This window comes from Pinus tabuliformis, chromosome 1_2 (assembly GCF_031772625.1).
Source record: "Pinus tabuliformis cultivar Carrire ecotype Pingquan chromosome 1_2, CPIR1, whole genome shotgun sequence".
NCBI lineage: Eukaryota > Viridiplantae > Streptophyta > Pinopsida > Pinales > Pinaceae > Pinus > Pinus tabuliformis.
The window spans coordinates 588,781,289-588,801,631 of NC_142298.1; the positions used below are offsets into that span (position 1 = coordinate 588,781,289).

General features: G+C 35.8%; 1 protein-coding gene across 7 annotated transcripts in view; it reads left to right on the plus strand.

The window, feature by feature from the left end:
- The first annotated feature begins 12,556 nt into the window (after nucleotides 1-12,556).
- LOC149207029 (mitochondrial pyruvate carrier 1-like) overlaps nucleotides 12,557-20,343 on the plus strand; it is a 291,335-nt gene continuing 283,548 nt past the window's right edge. For 2 of the 7 annotated variants that reach the window (XM_089395633.1, XM_089395632.1), the window contains exons 1-2: nucleotides 13,509-13,689; nucleotides 14,882-15,002. In XM_089395633.1, the coding sequence (XP_089251759.1) occupies nucleotides 13,688-13,689; nucleotides 14,882-15,002 (123 nt within the window). In that variant the 5' untranslated portion in view covers nucleotides 13,509-13,687. Of the gene's footprint in view, nucleotides 12,707-13,418; nucleotides 13,690-14,881; nucleotides 15,003-20,343 lie in introns of those variants that run through there. The other 5 variants (XM_089395634.1, XM_089395635.1, XR_016252612.1 and 2 more) reach the window with 5 other exon arrangements.

Sequence of the window (20,343 nt, forward strand, 5' to 3'; positions counted from 1 at the left end):
TTTGGGTTGTTGCTTGTTTTTTTTTGGCATAAACTTAATTCGACCACCATGTAACCACTCCATAAGGTGTCAACCAAGCATAAGACCGAGCACATGAACCCTTAACTTCAGCTAGTACATGAAAATATTGGGCAACAGGAGTTACAATGCATCTAATGCCTTATAAAGTCACCAACTTGAACATTGAAGAGATCATGAGTGGTTTTAGAAGTTTGTATGCAGATTCTGGAGATCATAAGCTGTTTTGTTTTCATTGTAATGGGAGTATCCGGAGTCAAAATTGGGAATCGTGATAGGTGTTGGAAAGCTATTTCAGAGAGATTTATTTTGATAGAGAAGAGAAATGCTTGCATGCATATTCAGTTTGGTTCATTTGTTGTGTAACCAACCTTATCGGATTTAATCCTAATAAAGTGGTCACCCATCTTGAAAGCGGACCCAAAGACGTATTCCATCAAGGATGAAATTTGTAATCAATATCATTGTCTGGTATCTCTATTTTATTTTGCAAATTCAAGCTTAATTATGTTTCTTAAGTTATTGATTCAGTCTTAAATCAATTGTTTTTCCTTCAGTCTTCCACATTCAACACTTAAGGTTAACAATCAAATTCACTGTTGGCAATTAATCAATTCTACTTCCATTTTAGTTTATGATCGATTTCAGATCAACAAATCATACTTCACCATTTGCATATCTGAGGAGACACAATGTCGAAGGTATGCATGTTGGAATACGAAGAGACTCACACCAAATCGGTCTCCTTTTGATCCAAGGAATGAAGTCATAGTTCGATTCAACTAGCATAGATTTGTTACACTACGCACCATTAATCATGCATTGTCATCATAGATTTTTGTCATCTGTCATTCTCAATGCTTCTCTTCATCATGCAGTCCATAATCAGAAGCGAAATTATATAAGAGAAAATATATCGAAGTCCTTTGCACAGGCGAGCTAGATGCACTCTTAAAATTCAACCAGAATGCTAGAAACTGTGGCTCTACATGCACCACCCTTTTTTCAGTGATTCCCACTGCCATTCTTTCAAATCGGGCAAAATAATAGAGCAAAAGCCGTGACAAAACAAAGCATTGATCCTTTCAGAATCCTAACTAAAAGGAAGGGTCAACCATGCCTAACAGGTCACCTAAAGTTATTCGAATACGGGAGAAAAAATATGAAAGGATAAGTGCCCAGAGGATTCAAATACAGGACCATTGAGCATGAAAGAATAAATGTTCAATATCGTTATACTGCAATTTACACTCTCTTTATGACCTTCACGTGCCTTGGTCTCGAAGCCTTTTTTTTTATCAATTTTTGAATTTAATATTCAAAACCCTTTACAAGCCTCAGGAGACGTTACTACAAAGTGAATGCAAAACAAGAGGAATACAGGTCTGACAAAACTGAATGTTATAGCCAGGAATATACCAGTACACCGTAAGGCTGTAACGGTTCCTTCAAGGGGTAGTGGTGACAGCGTGCAACAAGAATAGTAATGGCAATTCTGACACGCAGGAAGTCATAACTGACATTTAGAGAGTCCACAAAACAAGTGGTTCAAATTTGAGTAGGGCAGGAGAACGCTCGCTTTGATACCATGATAAAATCATACATGGCGAAGGAAGAATATGAAATATAAACATTGAATTGCATATCTTATTCACAATGATACATATTTATAATACATAGGAGTGAACCTTGGTTTTATATTCCAAGTGGTCCCTTGGATTCCCTTTGGTTGTTTAGCTTCCACACCAACCGTAGAGGATTAGGTGTCTAATAGGAAAATTTTGTTTAAGGGACAAGTTCACGGCAAAGCTAAATGCTACACAAGAGAGGTGGAGGAAAAATTTCTTCACCTCATTCAGTAGAATCTTTTGGTGACCAAAAGCGTCCCAAAATGGGGAGGTGTGATCCTGATTGGATCATTATATTGTTTGTCATCCATCTTGATACATTTAGAGTGGAAAGTGGATGAATCAACTCACAGGACCATTTTTACTGTTTTGACCCAATTTGGCAAAACAAGGTCTAAAACCTTTTGGGAGCATTTTGAGGCATCAAACGACATTTTTTGGGGTAAAATGTTTCTACTTTAGTGCCATACCTTTTAATACCATTCTACACACAAATATCTTTACAACAGTGCAATAAGCACGTCATTCAAAGTTCGTATGCAGAAGTTATGCCACTCAAAATTTGACCTTCCTGTTTTCACCACCATGGTTCGAGAGGATGTCACTTCAAGACCATTACTCATGGAAAAGGGGGCTAGCCATGTGATTTTGATGTAGAATAATCTAGAAGAGTCTATTGTAACTTTGGTTAAGAGTTGAGGTAGTCAAACTTAACCACTATTAGGTTATCGATTGTGTTATAACCAGGCTAGTAAGAGGAAGAGACATTTTCCATTATTTTGAGTGTATTCGTTCCGTAGCTGAGAAAAAATATCCAAGAGGGATAGGAGGTAGAGCACATAGAGACTATTTATGCATTGTAGCATCCCATGGGCCATATGCCATACCTCTTTGTACCAAAAACCATATTTCCAGACAAAGAAAGAGAGCGAAGTGACCTCACCTTCTAGCTAGGTTTTCTCTCGAAAGGGTTTCCCAGAGCATATATTGTGTCTTATGTGTGTGTGAGAGATTTTATTTTTTCATTCTCTATTTTCTGTATTATTTCCATTCGCATGGATGCATTAATTACAGTAAAATCTAAAGATCTAGAAATTTAATAAAATTGTAATAGTCTAGAATTTCAAATTTTTAATATAATATTATCAAATCTATTATGATGAACTGTCCAGTGGAATATCCACGAAAATTTATGTATCACTTTGTCTAATTCAAAATATGTTTACACAATAGATTATTTACAAGACTTACAGAGAGTCAAAAATCAAAACCGTAATGGATGCTAAAAAATGGTTCAAGAAACCAACGTTTAGATGGAAGCAAAACATAGGAAAAGAGGATTAAATCCTACACAACAATATCCAACTTTCACACTCAGTATTGGTGCAACCTCATCCTCCATTCTAGGAAAGATAAAATCTTATACCACTAGAAAACTGGTTCGTGGTGATCTATCAGCGCATCGAGATGACACATTAGAGAGATTTTGAGGTCTAAAATTGTTGAGAAATCTAGGGCATTAGTATTAGATGATTTCTCTTGATTAGTAACTGCTTGTGAGTGTATTTTTTATCATTATATTAGGATCTTCTATTTTCTTAAGTTATGAGTGTTCTTCTTCATCAAACAACTACCAATGCATGAACATAAATAGACAAGAGACACAAAATGTAGGCTATGAGACAGGGCAAAAACCTCTCACTCTTTGAGAGGAAAACCCACAAAATTATTCTTATAGATATTCCAATTGATGAATACCAAGACCAAGACCCTTGACCTATTAGACATTCCAAGACCAAGACATAAGTGTTGAAAATGGCAACAAGAAATTCTAAAAATAGAAGTGCTAAAAATAGCAGTTTGGGTACCAATGCTGGATTGGGCAACAGGGAATGCAAAATGGAAGTGCTAAAAATATAATTTCTATTTTTAGTAGTTCGGGATGGATTCCTATTTTTAGTCTATCCCTGGACTAAAATAGGAAGTAAAATTCAAATTTGAACTTAACAATTGTTTGAAAATTAATTAATTAATTCACCATGAGGTAATTAGTTAAGGAAAATCAAACATGAAGTCTATGTGGGGACATGCAAAAGTTTCTCCATTAATTGAGGAATTTATCCATTAGTTAAAGAGATAAGGATGAGTTGTAATATTGAGTTGTAATTAGTTGGCTCAGTTAACTGAGTCAAGTCCAGTTAGATTGATTTAAACAATTTGTTTAAATTAATGTGAGTTCAGTTAGTTAATGCTTGCATACATGTAACTATTGTTCTTCAGATAACTGAATATTCTCTCATGAATAACTCATGCATGTCAGTTCAGATAGAGACCCAGTTGAGATCAGAGAAGGGACAATGTACTATCAATTGGATGAATATTTTTCCTATAAAGGAAGCTCATCCATGATGAGGATTTATCTCCTTCAAGACTGCGTAGTTGGATCAGAGGTTAGTGAGTGTGTGAAGTGGCCAATTCATGCAAGTGGATGCACTGGACCCCAATCAGAATTGGGCAAAGAAATAGGAGGCTTGGAGAGCAGACCAAAGATTAGATAGAGGCCTTTGACTGTCTATGAGCAGCAAAGGTATTGCAGAGAGAGAAGGATAGCTTTTGCGCTGATTCTTTTTGTAATACTGGCTATATTTCCACTTGTATGATAATACAGAGTTGGGGTTTTAGGCTGAGGCTTTCCCTTGGTTATATCTTCTGCGTTATGTGTGATTGATTTCTCCATATCAGTTATATGTGTTCTTATTGATGTTGCTCATGTTCAATTAAGCTTCTGCTAAATTGGTTGTAGAAGTAGATCAAGTATTTTGCTTTAGTCTATTGCATTATCAGGTGATCTACAAGTGGGAATTTCTACATGGTATTAGAGCTAGCTAATTTGTAAAAAAATTCTACAATAAGATCTCATGACAGTCAACCTTCTTCTTGACTCCTCTTACACTTCGACCTTATTAGCTTCGAGACATAGCATTAACATGAACTGAGATCATCTCCTACCATAGCAACAAACTGTAGACACATTTGAAGTGGCATATAAAATCATCGTTGTCATGTCATCAAACTTTGATCATTGTAGCAACACTGAAACCAAGATAACACTGAATCTTTGTGGCTTTATTATAACATTGATATGAGACTTCTTCATAGCACCGAGACTCTCTCACAAAGATTTGAACTTCATGAATGTAATGACATGACTTGACTATAAATATATCTGAATTAGTCACTGTAATCATACACCCGAATTTCAGAGATACATCCAAACTTGTCTTCCGTTATGTGATCCGAATTTGGGAGAGATCCGAGATTCTCTTGACTGTGATCACCCCTAAACACATCCTCGCTATCTCTGAACTTCTCACTATAGTTATCATCTAAAATTGTAGAGATACCTGAACTGTCTTCACTGTGGAAATGCGAACGCCCCACCTGTGTATTTATAGTTGTTGATCCATATAAATAAGTCGACCTGTGATCTCGAACCGTTGTGTCTCCAAATAGGTGAACCGAAATGATATTGCTACTTCATTTTGAAGCCAACTTGAAGAGGAGAGATTGTGCTCGTCTTTGGAGGGCTTCTAGAAAATCCTATTGACTTATATAAATTTGTAACATGCCTAAGAAGGGCTCTCCATACATGACATTGAATCTTTGACTTTTATGACTGATCCTAAATGTTCTTAATGGGAGCCATCTATGATAAAACCTCTTGCTCATGAAACCCATGAAGCAAGGCATTATAATAATTTTATTTTTCTTCTTTTTCATCATTTACAAAAATCACAATTACATGTCATTATGAAGACCAAACCTAGTTACACTTTTCAACAAAAAATGGGTCTCAAAACAAAAATGTACAAACAAAATCAACTTTATAAGAACCAATAAGGTTAAAGCCGATGATGCCAACCATGGGGGATGATTCACCATTTTTGGAGTTAAAAAAAAAAAAAAAAAAAACTACTTTTTGGACTTGTATTTTCAACTTATCTTCCTATGATTTTACTCAAATTTCAAGTGGGAGCACTCATTGGATGCAAAATTTCATTCCTCATCCAAGGAGTACCCATTTTGCATATTTTTTATGGACTTCGTTACACAAAAAATGAGAAATACATGAAAAACGTGATTGCAATCACATTTTTTCATGTATTTATCATTTTTCGCGTAGCAAGGTCCATCAAAAGTATGCAACCTATCACGTTTTTTCATGTATTTCTCATTTTTTGTGTAGCTAGGTCCTTCAAAAGTATACAACACGGGTACTCCTTGGATGAAGAATTAAAGTTGCATCCAACAAGTGCTTCCACTCTAAATTTTAGTAAAACCGTAGGGAGATAAGTTGAAAATACGAGTTGAAAGAGTAGTTTTTTATTTTTCCCTCTAAAATTTGATGATGTAATATAATCGTATTATATTATTTCCACTATTATGTTATAATATTCTTAGGAGGTACCTCAAAATTTCTCTAAAGAGGAGTCTCTTCGAAGATTCTTTCTAGACAAAGCGCACATGGTTCAAACAACCAAATCCAAAAGTCTTGCAAATAGAGAAGACATTCAACAAGCTATAGACATGGAAAATGACAGTAATGTAGCACCTGATTGGGTTACTTCTTGTTTAGTAGAGAATTATAAAATAATGAAGTAGATTGCATAAGAGGTAATTATTTTTTATGAGTGTCCTGTCACATTGCAAAATGCAAAATATTACAAGGGCACCAACAAATTGAGAATTGAAAAGGTAAAAGTTCATAATAAGAATATTATTGATTAAGAACAAATAGATATTGATCTGTTTGGCGTTGGAGCGAAGAGGCTCATGGTGTTCCATTAATCTATTGGTCATGCACTTGCATAGTCTATTAACGAACAAACTGTAGAAAATTTGAGACTGGAGAAAAGGTTAAAAGAACTAGAAGACACACTATAAATTTGGGCCCTCTGTTAATGACTCCACTGGCAATATGAACACCATCGTTGTCAATTTCAGCTACTGGAACACCACAAGGATCTAATAAATTTGTCAATCTGTTCAATGCAATCGAATCATATATCATAAATAACATATGTGAAATATTAGAAACTATTGATCATGCATGGCAAGCATCTTTTAATTTAATATGTTTGCAACATGAAATTAAGACATTGTGAATTTGGTTGATAGTAATCTTAAGGTAGATAGGAAATTCATTGACAATGATAGTTACTCTTAGTGAGAGGTGTGCATTACTCTCTGATATAGAGAAAAAAAAAGGACTTCCAAATGCTAATCAAATAAAGAAACTGGAAGCTTGATGGTCTGAGAGAATCAATACACTAGAGGAAATCATTTATGAATGTGATAAGCTAACTAGGAGAAGAGGTGATGCATATCTGATGATGGTAGAAATTGTAGAGCGCCTAAACGGTCCATGCATCATATGAAATTCTGAATTAATTTCAAGGAACATGCTAAAAGCTAAATTGGACAATTAAAAGAGTTAATGGCAGTGGAGTTTGATGGCATAACCGATTTTACTGTAGAAGAAATTACCAAATGGTTATTTACTTTTGTTAGAGTCAATAACAAGAACTTTCTCTTGGCTACACAATTATAAGGAGAATTTAGAAAAATTGAAAAGGAGATATTCAATAAAAATGTCAAAATGGAAATTACAATTGCTCCCAACAAAGATTTCATTAAAACTACAATGAAAAAAATTCTTGAAGAAATCATGAGCCTGAAAGACAGCTAACAAAAAAACAGTCACGATGGACGCTTTTGCATATAATAAATGTTCTCAACCTTCAACATTCGATTTTATGTTAACTAATATTAGATAATTTATCTTTGTTGATTATGTTATGATGACCTTAGCTAATTATTGTGTACAAATTATTGTTTTTTGTTGCAGATGCCTTTTTCATATTACGATTCACAAGATCCCAATCTCAGTTGCCATTGGAACAAACACATTTACTTTTACGATTTTGTATAAAGATTTTCAATTCTTGGTGCTACAGTTCTGACTCTGCTCAACAATTTTGTTTTTTATGACTATGTTTGAATATGATCTCGTGTATATCTGAATTATGGCTATGGTGATTATCATTTGAATATGGTTACAATTATTATTGAATCTGAGTCTATATCAATTTTATGATTTTTTTTCTAAAAGTTTTTGAACATATACTTTGAAATTTTGTATTATATCTAATGTTGTGTTATTGGCTAATAAATTTCATTCTGCGGAATATGGAAGTCCACAAAAATATTTCATTGTAGTTCCTCCGCATACTCGCATTTCGCACAATCAAAGCTCGGTTTAATTATGCATACACATTAATTAATTAATTATGTTTTCTGCACACCATTTCTATGTACAACAAAATAACTTTTGATAATACAGTTCCGATTCTGTTCAAATATCTGAGTTATAGCTATGTTGGTTGTCATTTGAATATGGATACAATTATTGTCACTCAATCTAAGTTTGTCTCGATTTTATGATAATTTATTCTATAGGTTTTCAAACATATTCTTTAAGACTTTGTTTTATATCTAATGTTGTATTATTGATTAAAACGAAAATGAATATTTGACAACAGTTTTGGATCTCAAACATAGATTTTTAAAAAATACAATTGCTAACAAGTCTTTAGAATTGAATAAATTACATTCCGCGGAATACAAAAATACAGATAAAGTTTTCATTGTGTTTCTTCTGCACTTCCGCACAATCAAATCTTGCTACCCTGTACATGATGCTAATTTGAAATATTGTAAAAAGTGAGAATGGAAGAAAAAATAGTACAACAAGGTATTGGACCAATTAACGAAGAGTGACAACCACATGCATTATTGTTGAGAATCTTTTTAATACAGATTGTCTAAGTGTATTTAGCGTTTACAATTCTTTCAATTAAAAAATCGTTTCAATTAAGACAATGATAGACAATGATAACTTTGCTAAGAGGTGTTTTCTATGTACTCTATGATATGTAGTATTGTGTAGAATAAGCATAAAGAAAACACTTCACAACCTAAAATAAATCCTACACAATTTATAAAACCATGACATAGGCATTAGCTCTTCGATTCCTTTTGTTTTCACACTCAGAAATAATGTTCTCCATTCTTTTGGTTCTCTAAAATCTACTTCCAAGTTGTGCTATATTTGCGTCTTCTTCTTTACACTCCCTTATCTCCGCACATACACTTTCACCTGCACATCCTTCACTTCGCACCACTAGCGCATCTAGCTATAGTGAGTGCAAAATTATGAACTGGCTTGTTAAAGTGAAATAACAAGCTCTACAATACAATGTCGCTCCTTCAGATCTGCTATATCTAGTTCCTTTGCATATATGAAACGAAACAAACAATTGTACTAAAGATCCATATAATCTTTAAGCACTCCGCACAATGTATCAACGTTGTACTTATTCTGCACCTTAAGTCATAATATAATTTCTCTTACAATGTTAAATCAACCTGATGCGAAATGTGGAGACAAAAAACTTCACTCAGTAAGCGAATTGCAATCTTGTCAGTTTTGGTGTCTTTGGACTCTTTAAGAACTTCACACAATGTAAACGTTATTTGTTCTGCACTTCCACACAATAATATAGGCAAATACATATAAATCACAATAATCTCTGAGCACTTTCTCTTACTAAGTAAATTTCTCCTACATTGTTAAATTAGCCTTATGCAGAGTGCTGAGGAAAAAAGCTTGACTCAATATAATCCCTGCTCTCGCACTTCATGTACACCCTTTCTTTGCACAACAAAATGATAGCAGTTAACTCCTGCCCCGCCTGCCTTATGCAAAATGCAAAAGAAAAAAAACTCCCGCACTTACTACATACCCTTTCTCTCGTAGTTGATGCACACCCTTTCTCCTGCACTTGAATTCGAAACTTGCATAAATGGATGAATGGATGGCTCTATGAGAAAATGCCACTCGTTGTGCATAACGTGGATAAGCATTCATTATGCAGAAATATCTCAATAAATCGTTCATTGTATGCAAAAGAACTTCATTGCATGACTGATATGTAATATTGCTCAGTATTTGCTTCATGTATCCATTTTGACATGTGTGCGGAGAGCTTTCATTCTGCAATGAGTTTTGTGCGAAGATATTTCATTGTGTAGAGTTTTCTCCATACTCCACAACAACCTTTAATCAATTAATTAACTTCACTCGCTAATTTTGTATTGTGCAAAGAGCTTTCACTGTGTAAAAAGCTTTGTGCGAAGCAACGGGGAATCCTAAGTTAGTTTACTCTCCAATTCAATTTTATGGAAAACCAGTATCACATCTTTCCCATTATAAGGTTGAAGAATTTAGAGGATCCCATAAACTCTATTAAAATATTACCATTATTATATAATAATAATCATTCCGGACAACTGTGTGGACAAAGAATGCATATGGGAGTGTGGAACATTGCCGCACACTATTGTGCAGAGTGCGAAAGATGTGTTGAATTAGCTTTCCTCTGCATCTACATTGACATTTCACAGGAAGTTCATGGTGAAATATTTACACTGGAGAGTGATGGGAAATTATCGTTTAACAAATTTGCGAGTGGAATGTTGCGAATGGATGCAACGTGATCATTGAATCATTACTGAGAAATCGTTGAACATGATGTAATGTAGCTTTAGTTGGAGACATAAAATTTATTGTTGAAACTTTTGGTGACCAAGAAATTGCTTCACGAATTCAGTTTCTCGAACGACATGCAAATCATGCGGTGTTACCTAAGATGAGATTTCATTGTGTGGGGTTTTCTTCGCACTCTGCACAACCTTTAATCAATTAATTAGCTTCATTGGCTAATTTTGTGTTGTGCGAAGAGCTTTCACTATACAAAGAGCTTTCATTGTGCAAATAGCTTTGTGCGGAAAGTTTTGTGTGGTGAGATTTCACCATGCGAATAGCTTTCACTGTGAAGAGAGATTTCACTATGCAAAGAGCTTTCATTGTGCAAAGCGTTTTTTGCGGAGATATTTTATTGTGTGGAGAGCCTTTATTGTGCGGAGCCATTATGCGCAGTTTTCTCCGCACTATGCACAACCTTTAATCAATTAATTAGCGGTAGTTGGAATACAAAGATGTGCATTATTTAGTATTAAAATATTACCAATATTATATAATAATGATCATTTGAGACATTGACTGTGTGGATAGAGAATACGAAAGTTGTGCGAAATTAGATTTCCTCTGCATCTACATTGCTATTTCATAAGAAGTTCATGGTGAAATATTTAGACTTAAGAGCGATGGGCAATTATTGTTTAGCAAATTACGCGTGGAATGTTGTGGATGGATGCAACATGATCATTAAATCATTACTAAGAAATCGTTAAATATGATGCAATGTAGCTCTAACTGAGGACACATAATTGATTGTTGAAACTTTTGTGACCAAGAAATTGCTTCATGCATTCGATTTCTCGAATGACATGCAGATCATGTCATGCTACCTGGGATGAGATTTCATTGTGTGGAGTTTTCTCCACACTCTGCACGACCTTTAATCAATTAAGAGCTTTCACTATATGGGGAGATTTCACTGTGCAAAGAGCTTTGTGCGAAGAGCTTTCATTATGCAGATAGTTTTCATTGTGCGGGGATATTTCACTATGCGAATAACTTTCACTGTGTGGAAAGCTTTCATTGTGCGGAGTACACAACCTTTAATTAGAGGCAGGACTACGTTGCATTGCAACTATTCCTTTTATTTAAAGAAAACCAGATCACTTGGAATAACTCATTAGTAGTCCTCAATGAAGTAGGACTTAATTCTTACTAAATACTTTTCAATTTTAGACCATTAACCTATTTCTTTATGTTTAAAGAAAATTACTCTTGACCAAACAAAAATATTTTTAAATCATAATCCAAAACTTCTTTTACTTTTCCTATATTAAATAGTTTTAACAAAATAATTAGAAGAAAAAACAAATCATATATGGTTTGATGAACCACACTTAGCGTAGGCAAACTTTTCTCCTATATAATTTCTATCGAAAAGACTCTTCTTAATAATTTTTTTTTTTTTTCTTCAATATCCAAAAAGATTTGGAACAACTCAATTATCATTTGGTGTTATGCACAAAAATACTAATTAACTCATCAAAGCTAAATCACCTCCAATAACTCATTGGTAATCCCTAAAATTTAGCACTTTATAAAATACTTTTAAATGTTAAACAATAAGCTATTTCCTTATGTAAAAAGAAAACAATCTCCTAACAAAACTAAACAAAAACATTTTGAATTAATTTAAAATTTTCAAACCTGTAAAAAAATCTATTTACATTTTCTTTTATAATTTTTCAATTCTAAAATTGAATTATACATAGGTCCCACACAGTGCAATCATATAATTTTCCATTTCTAAAATTGAATTATACATAGATTCCACACGTCCAATCATAATTATATAAATATTAATAATAAATATGTGTATATATATAGGAGTTGTCTTTAGTGGTTAATTATATAAATATTAATAATAAGTATGTGTATATATATATGAGTTGTCTTTAGTGTTACTTTTTGGAAGGTTTTCTCGTGGGTTTTTCTGGTCAAATTTCTTAAAATCAGGCAGCAATTTATTGAAATCACAACCTTGATGGGTAATCCCTGCACAATCAAAGTGTCCTTAGGGTTTTTGAGGATGCTGAATCCAAATATGCAGTTAAAAACCAGTTTAAATTACACAAATCAAGATTTCACCTCAAATTTTTTGATCGTTTTTGGAAAGTCGAAAAAATCACAATAAAAACAACTCCTCTATATCTTATTCCACGATTTCCTAGAGAGTTGTTTGTTATTTATACTTTATTTTAGAGAGTTATTTGTTATTTATACTCTATTTTTGTTTATTATTTGTACTTTATTTTATTAATGACACACTCATCCAATCATTGGGTCCATCTGCATATTAAGGCAGGTTCTGTCGTGCAATTTAGAAAAAGCAGTCCATGGCGTTCCTGTGCGTTTCGGCAAAACATTACAATCCTTAAGTTCTCGCGTAGATCTGAAGGTATCTCTCTGTCAATCCTCCTCCCTCAATAAAATACCTCTATGTATCGTTTTAATTCGCTGCCTTTTGTGGCAATCTACTTTAAGAACTCGACAACTAGTTGCTCTAAATAATCGATTTTATCTGGAGAAATAGGGTCCCTATGAAATGGCCTCAACTTCGGTTATAATCTGGGTGGTGATGATGGTGATCAAAAAAGTGAGCGCATACTTTCGTCAAACTCTCACTTAAATTAACAGAATTGCTAGAGTCCTGTGCAACTCTGTTGTGCAAAGCAGTGGTTCAATCATGTGAAGATTATCCTGATTTAATTCACAGCTGACGACATCCTTTAGTGTTAATTAATAGTTACCTTTCAGAAAATTATTTCTATGTATCATAATTTAATCTCAGAGCACAGAGCTTATTTCAAGTATCTTTACAGTAATAGAGGGAAAGAAGTGTCCCTTAGTAATTTTGCCAACAGTTTAAAGCATAACCTGGCGGTGATGAAAGCAGAGAGCGCATACATTTGTCAAACTCTGTGACTTAAATTAAACAGAATCGTTATCAGTCATGTGAAAATTATCTTGATTTAATTCGCAGATGACGACATCCTTTAGTGTTAATTATAGTTATATTTCAGAAAATTATTTGTGTAATTTACTCTGAGAGCACAGAGCTAATTTTAAATGTGTTTACAGTAATAGAGGGAAAGAAGTGTCCCATAGTAATTTTGCCAAAAGCATAATCTGACGGTGATGAAAGAAGAGACCGCATACTTTTGTCAAACTCTGTGACTTAAATTCAACAGAATTGCTAGAGTCCTGTGCAACGCAGTTGTTCAATCATGAAAATTATCTTGATTTAATTCGCAGATGACGCCAACAGTTTAAAGCAGAATATGGCGGTGATGAAAGAAGAGAGCGCATACTTTTGTCAAACTCTGTGACTTAAACTAAACTGAATTGCTAGAGTCCTGTGCAACGCGGTGGTTAAATCATGTGAGAATTATCTTGATTTAATTCCCAGATGAGGACATCCTTTAGTGTCACATTTCAGAAAATTATTTGTGTATCATACATTTTTTTAAGATTAATTTGGGTAGGATCTGGGATCAAGTCCCAAATCATACTGGTTGCTATTATTCATTTTAATTTCAAGATATTCAAAGATTCTTTCCATTTTAAATTTATAAGATTTTTCTTCGACAAAAATATTCAACTTGTACAAAATTTTGTGATAAGAGTTAACATGTCTCTTTGATAATATAACCCTAGGGAAGAGAAAATAAACCCACTAGCTTGCACTCCAACTATTATCCTTTAACTCTTTATATCATAATTTAAACTCAGAACACTGAACTTATTATAAATATCTTACAGTAATAGAGGGAAAAAAAGCCTTTGTTAATTTTGCCAACAGTCTAAAGCTTGGAATATAGCCTTAAAAATTTAAAAGTACGGTTTAAATTATTGACGGTAGCCTTGAAGGTCAAAGTATCTTTGAGAATTATTTTGAGAAAAAGTTACATTTCAGAAAATTGTTTGTCTTTATCATAATTTAATCTCAGAGCACAGAGCTTATTTTAGGGAAAAAAGTCTCCCTAGTAATTTTTCCAACAGTTTAAGGCATGGAATACAACCTTAAAAGTTAAGAGTACGGTTTAAAATATGGACTGTAGCCTTAAAGGTCAAAGTATCTTTGAGAATGATCTTGTGAAATCATCAGATATTAGATTATTTCACAGAAACTTATCTTAATTAAGATAGTTTGAAATATTTTTTATGAAATTCAAAGCATTTAATCTGTTTATCTAATCTACTAAACTATCACTTAAAATTCGTCGCGTACAAATCATCCGCAATCAATTGGCGAGCTCAATTTGAGAGTGGCCCTTGCTCAAATTCCTTTTGGCACAGCTCGCTAGGGTTTATCATTAGCTTTTATTAAAAAATTAGCTGGCTCAAACGGCAATTGCATTTGTGCTTATCAATCGGGTACTGATAGTACACCTAATGGTACAATTTTCTCTTGTATTAATTTTAACTCTTTTGCAAGAGACATTTATTCGGTGAAAAGTTGTCAACCAAATACTAAAGTAAGAGTTGATGTTCTGTTAGCTTTTGAGGCTGTCGAACTAGAACTAGAAGCACTGATTAAAGTGTTTATGCCTGCTAAACTGTGTGCTTTCAGGGTAATTTTAGTGCAGTTGAATCAAAGGATGGCAGCATTCAGAACTTTTTGGAACAGTCCCGTAGGCCCCAAAACAACTCATTTCTGGGGTCCTATTGCCAACTTTAGCTTCGTTGTCGCTGTAAGTCCCTCTTTTTATAATTCAACATCCCTAGAGACCTGGCTGCAGATTGCGCTTCATCCCCAATTTGTACTTTTGTAACTCTAGATCAAAATGTTTCAGTCAAGGGTTTCATACAACATATTACATTTAAAGATGACTTGCATTTATTTGCTTTCTATGTTGTCGAATATTCCCAAGATCATGGATGATTCTATAAAAATTGTGACATATGATGACAATAATTTATGCTGGCTTTTAGACTATCAAAGAGCTGATCGAAAGTCTGTTTCATTGACACGATAAAGTTGAATTTTGAAATTTACTTTAACATTGAACACAGTAAAAATTACATTGTTACAGTAGAGTATGTCCTTGTCTAAAAATGGGGCAAGTATACTCGGTGATACTGCTTAGTGAGATTTCCATAGACATTTTTGACATTGAGAAAAATCAATATGTTTTTGGCGTTAATTATTTTTCCGCAAGCCTTTTCAAATGAACCAGAAGTAGACTATGATGTATATACTCGTGTGTTGCACAATTTTTGTAATTACGCAAGTTAAGGATATTTTGTCTTTTAATTCCTGAGGTTGGTGCAAAGTTAGTCTCACATAAGGTAGTTTAGATTACGTTTCCATCAGAGACTAAGAACATTTGTATATAGAAAACACTTGAGTTTCATAACTCAGAAATGCAATGTAAGTGATTCCTCTTTCTTATATATCATTTTTTTGTATTTTATTTTTCATTTCTATTATTTTAATTATGCTGTATGATGTTCTCTATTGTAATGTCTATGCTTTTGATTGGACATTTATTATGCCTTGTCCATCCATCTGTGTTAGATGATTGTTGATGAGGTTCCCATCTTATGCCCTGCCTGTCCTTTGTCTATGCCTTTGGTTGGATTTTTATTATGCTTTACCTGTTTGTCTGTGTTAGATTATCATTTATAGGCTTTCCGTTGTCTTATTGCCTTCCTGTACATTTGCATTAGATGACCATTAATGTGCTTATTGTCCATCTTTGTTGGTGCAGTGATCAACTCAATGGAAGTCAATAAGCACCTAAAAATAGCTCCATTAATCTCATATACACTAAGATATATATTATCTAATATGTAATACCTTCAGTCAAATGAGTATATTGTGGTATATATAGCATTAATGAGTCTATGACTGGGTGCAGAATGTTTGACCAACTCAATTGCCAGAGTACAGGCTTTCCATGTGATCTCCAAGACATGATGTTGATGTTGGTGTCAATACTGCCTTGGTAGGATTTCTTTCACAATCCTTATTATTATCTTGCCATACAAAAGACCTACCTTTGTTTTACCAACGGGGAGGTCAAACACCAAGCCTATTGTTAATTGCCAACTGTGGCAAAGCGTACATTATAGTCTTCATTATAAACTGCAAGTATAACATCCATCCCACACTCATTAACACGTGACAAAATGAATATGCATATCCTACCAGTGAGAGTTGGCTTCCTTACTTTCAAATGCTTGGCTTTCAACTAGTTAGGAATCGAAGATTATGAGCTTTTCCCCATTGTTGTGCAAAGCACACAGGTAGGGGGAGCTTTGATGCCTACCTATATCAATGTTTTTTCTTCCATCTCTTGTTGCTCTCTTAGTTACTTCTCTTATTACCTACGTATTATACTGATTAGCTTTTTTCAAATGGGATGAGTTATAGTTTATGGGTGGGGTTAGGATTTGTTTTCGGTTTCCTATTGCAAATATGCAAGGTGGGTAAGGAATATAATGGATATGAGGAACTGACCTTGAAACTATTTTGCAATATGAAATGGATGGGTTTTGGGCTTAATAAATTTACATTTCCCATTGTTCTCTTTACATGTGGCAACTTGGGATATTTGGAAAAGGGCAAGGAGTTCCGTGAAGACATAATTACAAAGGAAATGCATTTTCACATATTTGTTGTGACTACCTTCTTTTGGACATGTATGCGAAATATGGGATGATAGAGGATAGAGGCAAAGTGTTTGACATAATGCATGAATAGGGTATTGTGTCATGGAATGTGAGATTGCAGTATATGCATAGAATGGGTGTATTGAAGCCCTCAACCTGTTGCAAAGGCCATGCTTTTTGCTCTTCAAGTGCACATCAACAAATAAGTCATAGATTTAGATGAGATGGGCAACATATTTACTTTGCAAAAGAGGCTTTGCCAATGGAAGTTGATCTTAATGTGATGGTTGACAATGAAGACATTGTTGATGGAAAGAATTAACCTTTAGTTCATTTGCATAGAGTTAGGAATACCAGATCCCTAACAGGGAAGAGAAAGGTACTTTATCTTCTGAATATGAAGACATTGTCCTAACATGAGCATTTGTCCACACGTCATGGGATCCTTGAACTTCTGGAATTTGCTATTTCGTCAAATGCTTTGGGAAGCTGATGTTTCTAACAGTGGGAAATTTAAAGCTTTTGGATTTTGATATAATTAATGTGTAGTTGTTAGCTATCCAAATTGAACACTGACTTAGAGGTGGGTTAATCAATGTTGTGGAAATTTCCTAGTGAGATCTCGATGGTTGGTTAGCATCAAGCTCTATTTTATAGTGAAAATGGTAAGCCTCTTGGTTGTTGTGTGAGATCATTTGAATTTCTATCGTTTGTTGACATTTCTAAGTCTAACCCGTTAGAAATTCTTCCTGTACTATCTGGTTTATTTCACCTACTTGTTTAATTACTTAACAAGTTATTTACCATGTAAATACTGAAAATAAACACAAGTACAGTATCAACATCTACAGATCATCAACTGAAAGAAAACAAGCACACAAGTGACACTGTTATTTTTGGACCAATGTCCCCAGAAAAACCCAATGTGGGAAAACCAGTGCAACTATTCAGAGGGTTGTATTATTATGCAGTTTATCTGAGTACAACTAGGTGCCTAAACTAGCTCAGCCGACAAAGAAAAATATACGGCAACAATACCTCTATATTCGGAAACAGGTATTCAGAAAACCTATCCCACGAAGCCCTCTTCGACATAATTGAAGCTCAGCGCTGGCCCTTTTGGCCACTGCGTCAGCCTCCTGCTGACCTGCATCAACCCCAAGACCCTCTGCGTCAGCATTCTGAGGCACTGCGCAGCTTCTGGGGGCCTCTACGTCACTTCCTCCGCCCTTTGCGTGGATGACGTAGTCTCTCTGGGCTTTACGCTGCCTCTACTAGGCTGTGCGTAGCCTGGATGGACTGTTGCTTTCGCTCTCTCTGCTTCTGTGCTAGTCTCCCAGTATTGTCCCTGCCTCTCTGCCTCGTACTCACTACCCCTCGCTGCCGTTCACTGATTCACTTTTGCTTAGCAACCCCGCTCTAGCAAAATGAATGACTGATCACTTTGGTGTATTCTCCAACTGACCCTCAAGCCTCCTCTTATACTTTTCTCGTTTGTCCTTCAACGACCAAGATTAAATCTCTAATCAATGGCTAAGATTATATTTGGCTTGATCCATGACTTTTGGAACCTTCTAACCCAGTTTTATATTAATACCCATTAATATTTTATTTTTCCTAAGTTTAGACTTAGGAATTCCATTAAAAATATTAATTATTTTAATATCTCTAAAACTGGGTACAATCTATCCAAACCATTTCTGGGTCTTGGAGATCTCATGTGCTTTAGCCTCTCCACAAATTTTCATGGCTAGAGCACATTTGATGCTACCCCAAATCAACACTCCCTCTTAGCAAGGACTGTGCTCTAGTAATACTCCTCACTGAGCATCACTCTGATTATCTGACATCGGTCCCTGAGCTGATGCTAGGCCTTCCTGCCCAACATCCTCTGCACTGCTGCATCCTATACTGCTGCCCATGGCCCTGCCACTACCACTGCTGCATCTGTACGACAACTCCCTCTGCATCTGTGCTGCTGCTAGTCCATCCTCCTAACACTGCGTTTGCACTGCATCCCCCTCTCATCATGCTGCATTGTGCTACTGCACTGCAACTCAGTTACTGAGAAGTAAGTAACTGATCCACCGAACTTCTAACATCCCTATCAGGCTAGAAACACTCCCAATGTTGAAGCTCCCTCTGTCGCTAACAAGTGATCCCTCTATTGACCTCTGTGCTGCTGCAACAACTCCCTGCATCTCGCACCGTTCCACACTTCTCTTGCGCTGGTACAACACTCCCGTGCCTCTCGCATTGTTGCAACCTGCTAGCCTCGCGCTGTCCCGGGACTCCTGCATTGTAGCACTCTCTGCCGCTCCATCTGCATCCATCTCTATCGACATCCACCTGTCCTGCTACTCCTCTTTGGGGCTCCCATAGCAAGGTATAATCCAAGAGGTTGGGTACCTCAAGGATCTTGCCCCTCATCGCCTGTAGTCCTCCTGACTACAGCGCGATGTCTCCCCACTTCTTCTCAAGTGGCACATGATCACTCATGGCACAATCGTCATCCTCCTCGACTTCCTACTCTGCCTTCGAGTCCGAAGCCTCTCCCTTACTCTTCTTCCTAGGACACTAGTTCGCAAAATGACCCAGTTCCCCACGATGGAAGCACTTGACCTTGGAGATGTCCTTCTTCTTCCTCTTCTCCTGCTTTCCCGCAGATACTAGAGTCGCATCCTCTTTTTCCTCCTTCTTGATCCTGACCCCTTTTCTGCTACTCCCCGCCTTGGTTAGCTGTCTGATCTCTTCTTGACAAAGAGCCGCCCACAGTTCTTCCCAATCTGGAAGACTCGTCTTGCCCAGTATGCTCTGGACAAATACCTCCCAATCCTCAAAAACTGCGTTCAGTGCACCATCAATTCCTCATCTGGCGTGGCCCCTATGGAACTTATCTAGTCACGGATCTCCTTCAATCGACCGAGCAAGACATCTATTTGCTCTCCCTTTTGCTTCTGATATGCCCTTAGCTGATTCTCCCGGAGCATCCCACATCTCCTTTGTCGTTTCCTTCTGGGAAATATGTGGTACCACATGATCCTTGACCCCATCAAGGATGATGCACTTAGCCTTAGCCATTGCCTCCTTGTACCTTTCATTAGCTACCGGGTCAACTAGGATAGCTATCACTCTCGAGACGAAGCCCTTGAGGCGATGTCTGTCTAGAATGGACAAGATCCTGGCCTTCCAGACCACAAAGTTGGACGCTCCGTCTAGCCTATCTTGATCTCTCAGCCCATTCACGACCATCTTGCTGCTCTTCTTTCGACTCCTCCAAGTCTCTCTACTTCCCTCTTGGAAGTCCTTTGTTCGACTCCTGCTGAGTCTCTCAACTTCCCGTCTGGAAGTTCTCGGTTCGACTCCCTTTGAGTCTCGATTTCCCTTCTGGAAATCCCTCTGCCAACGTCAAGTTGC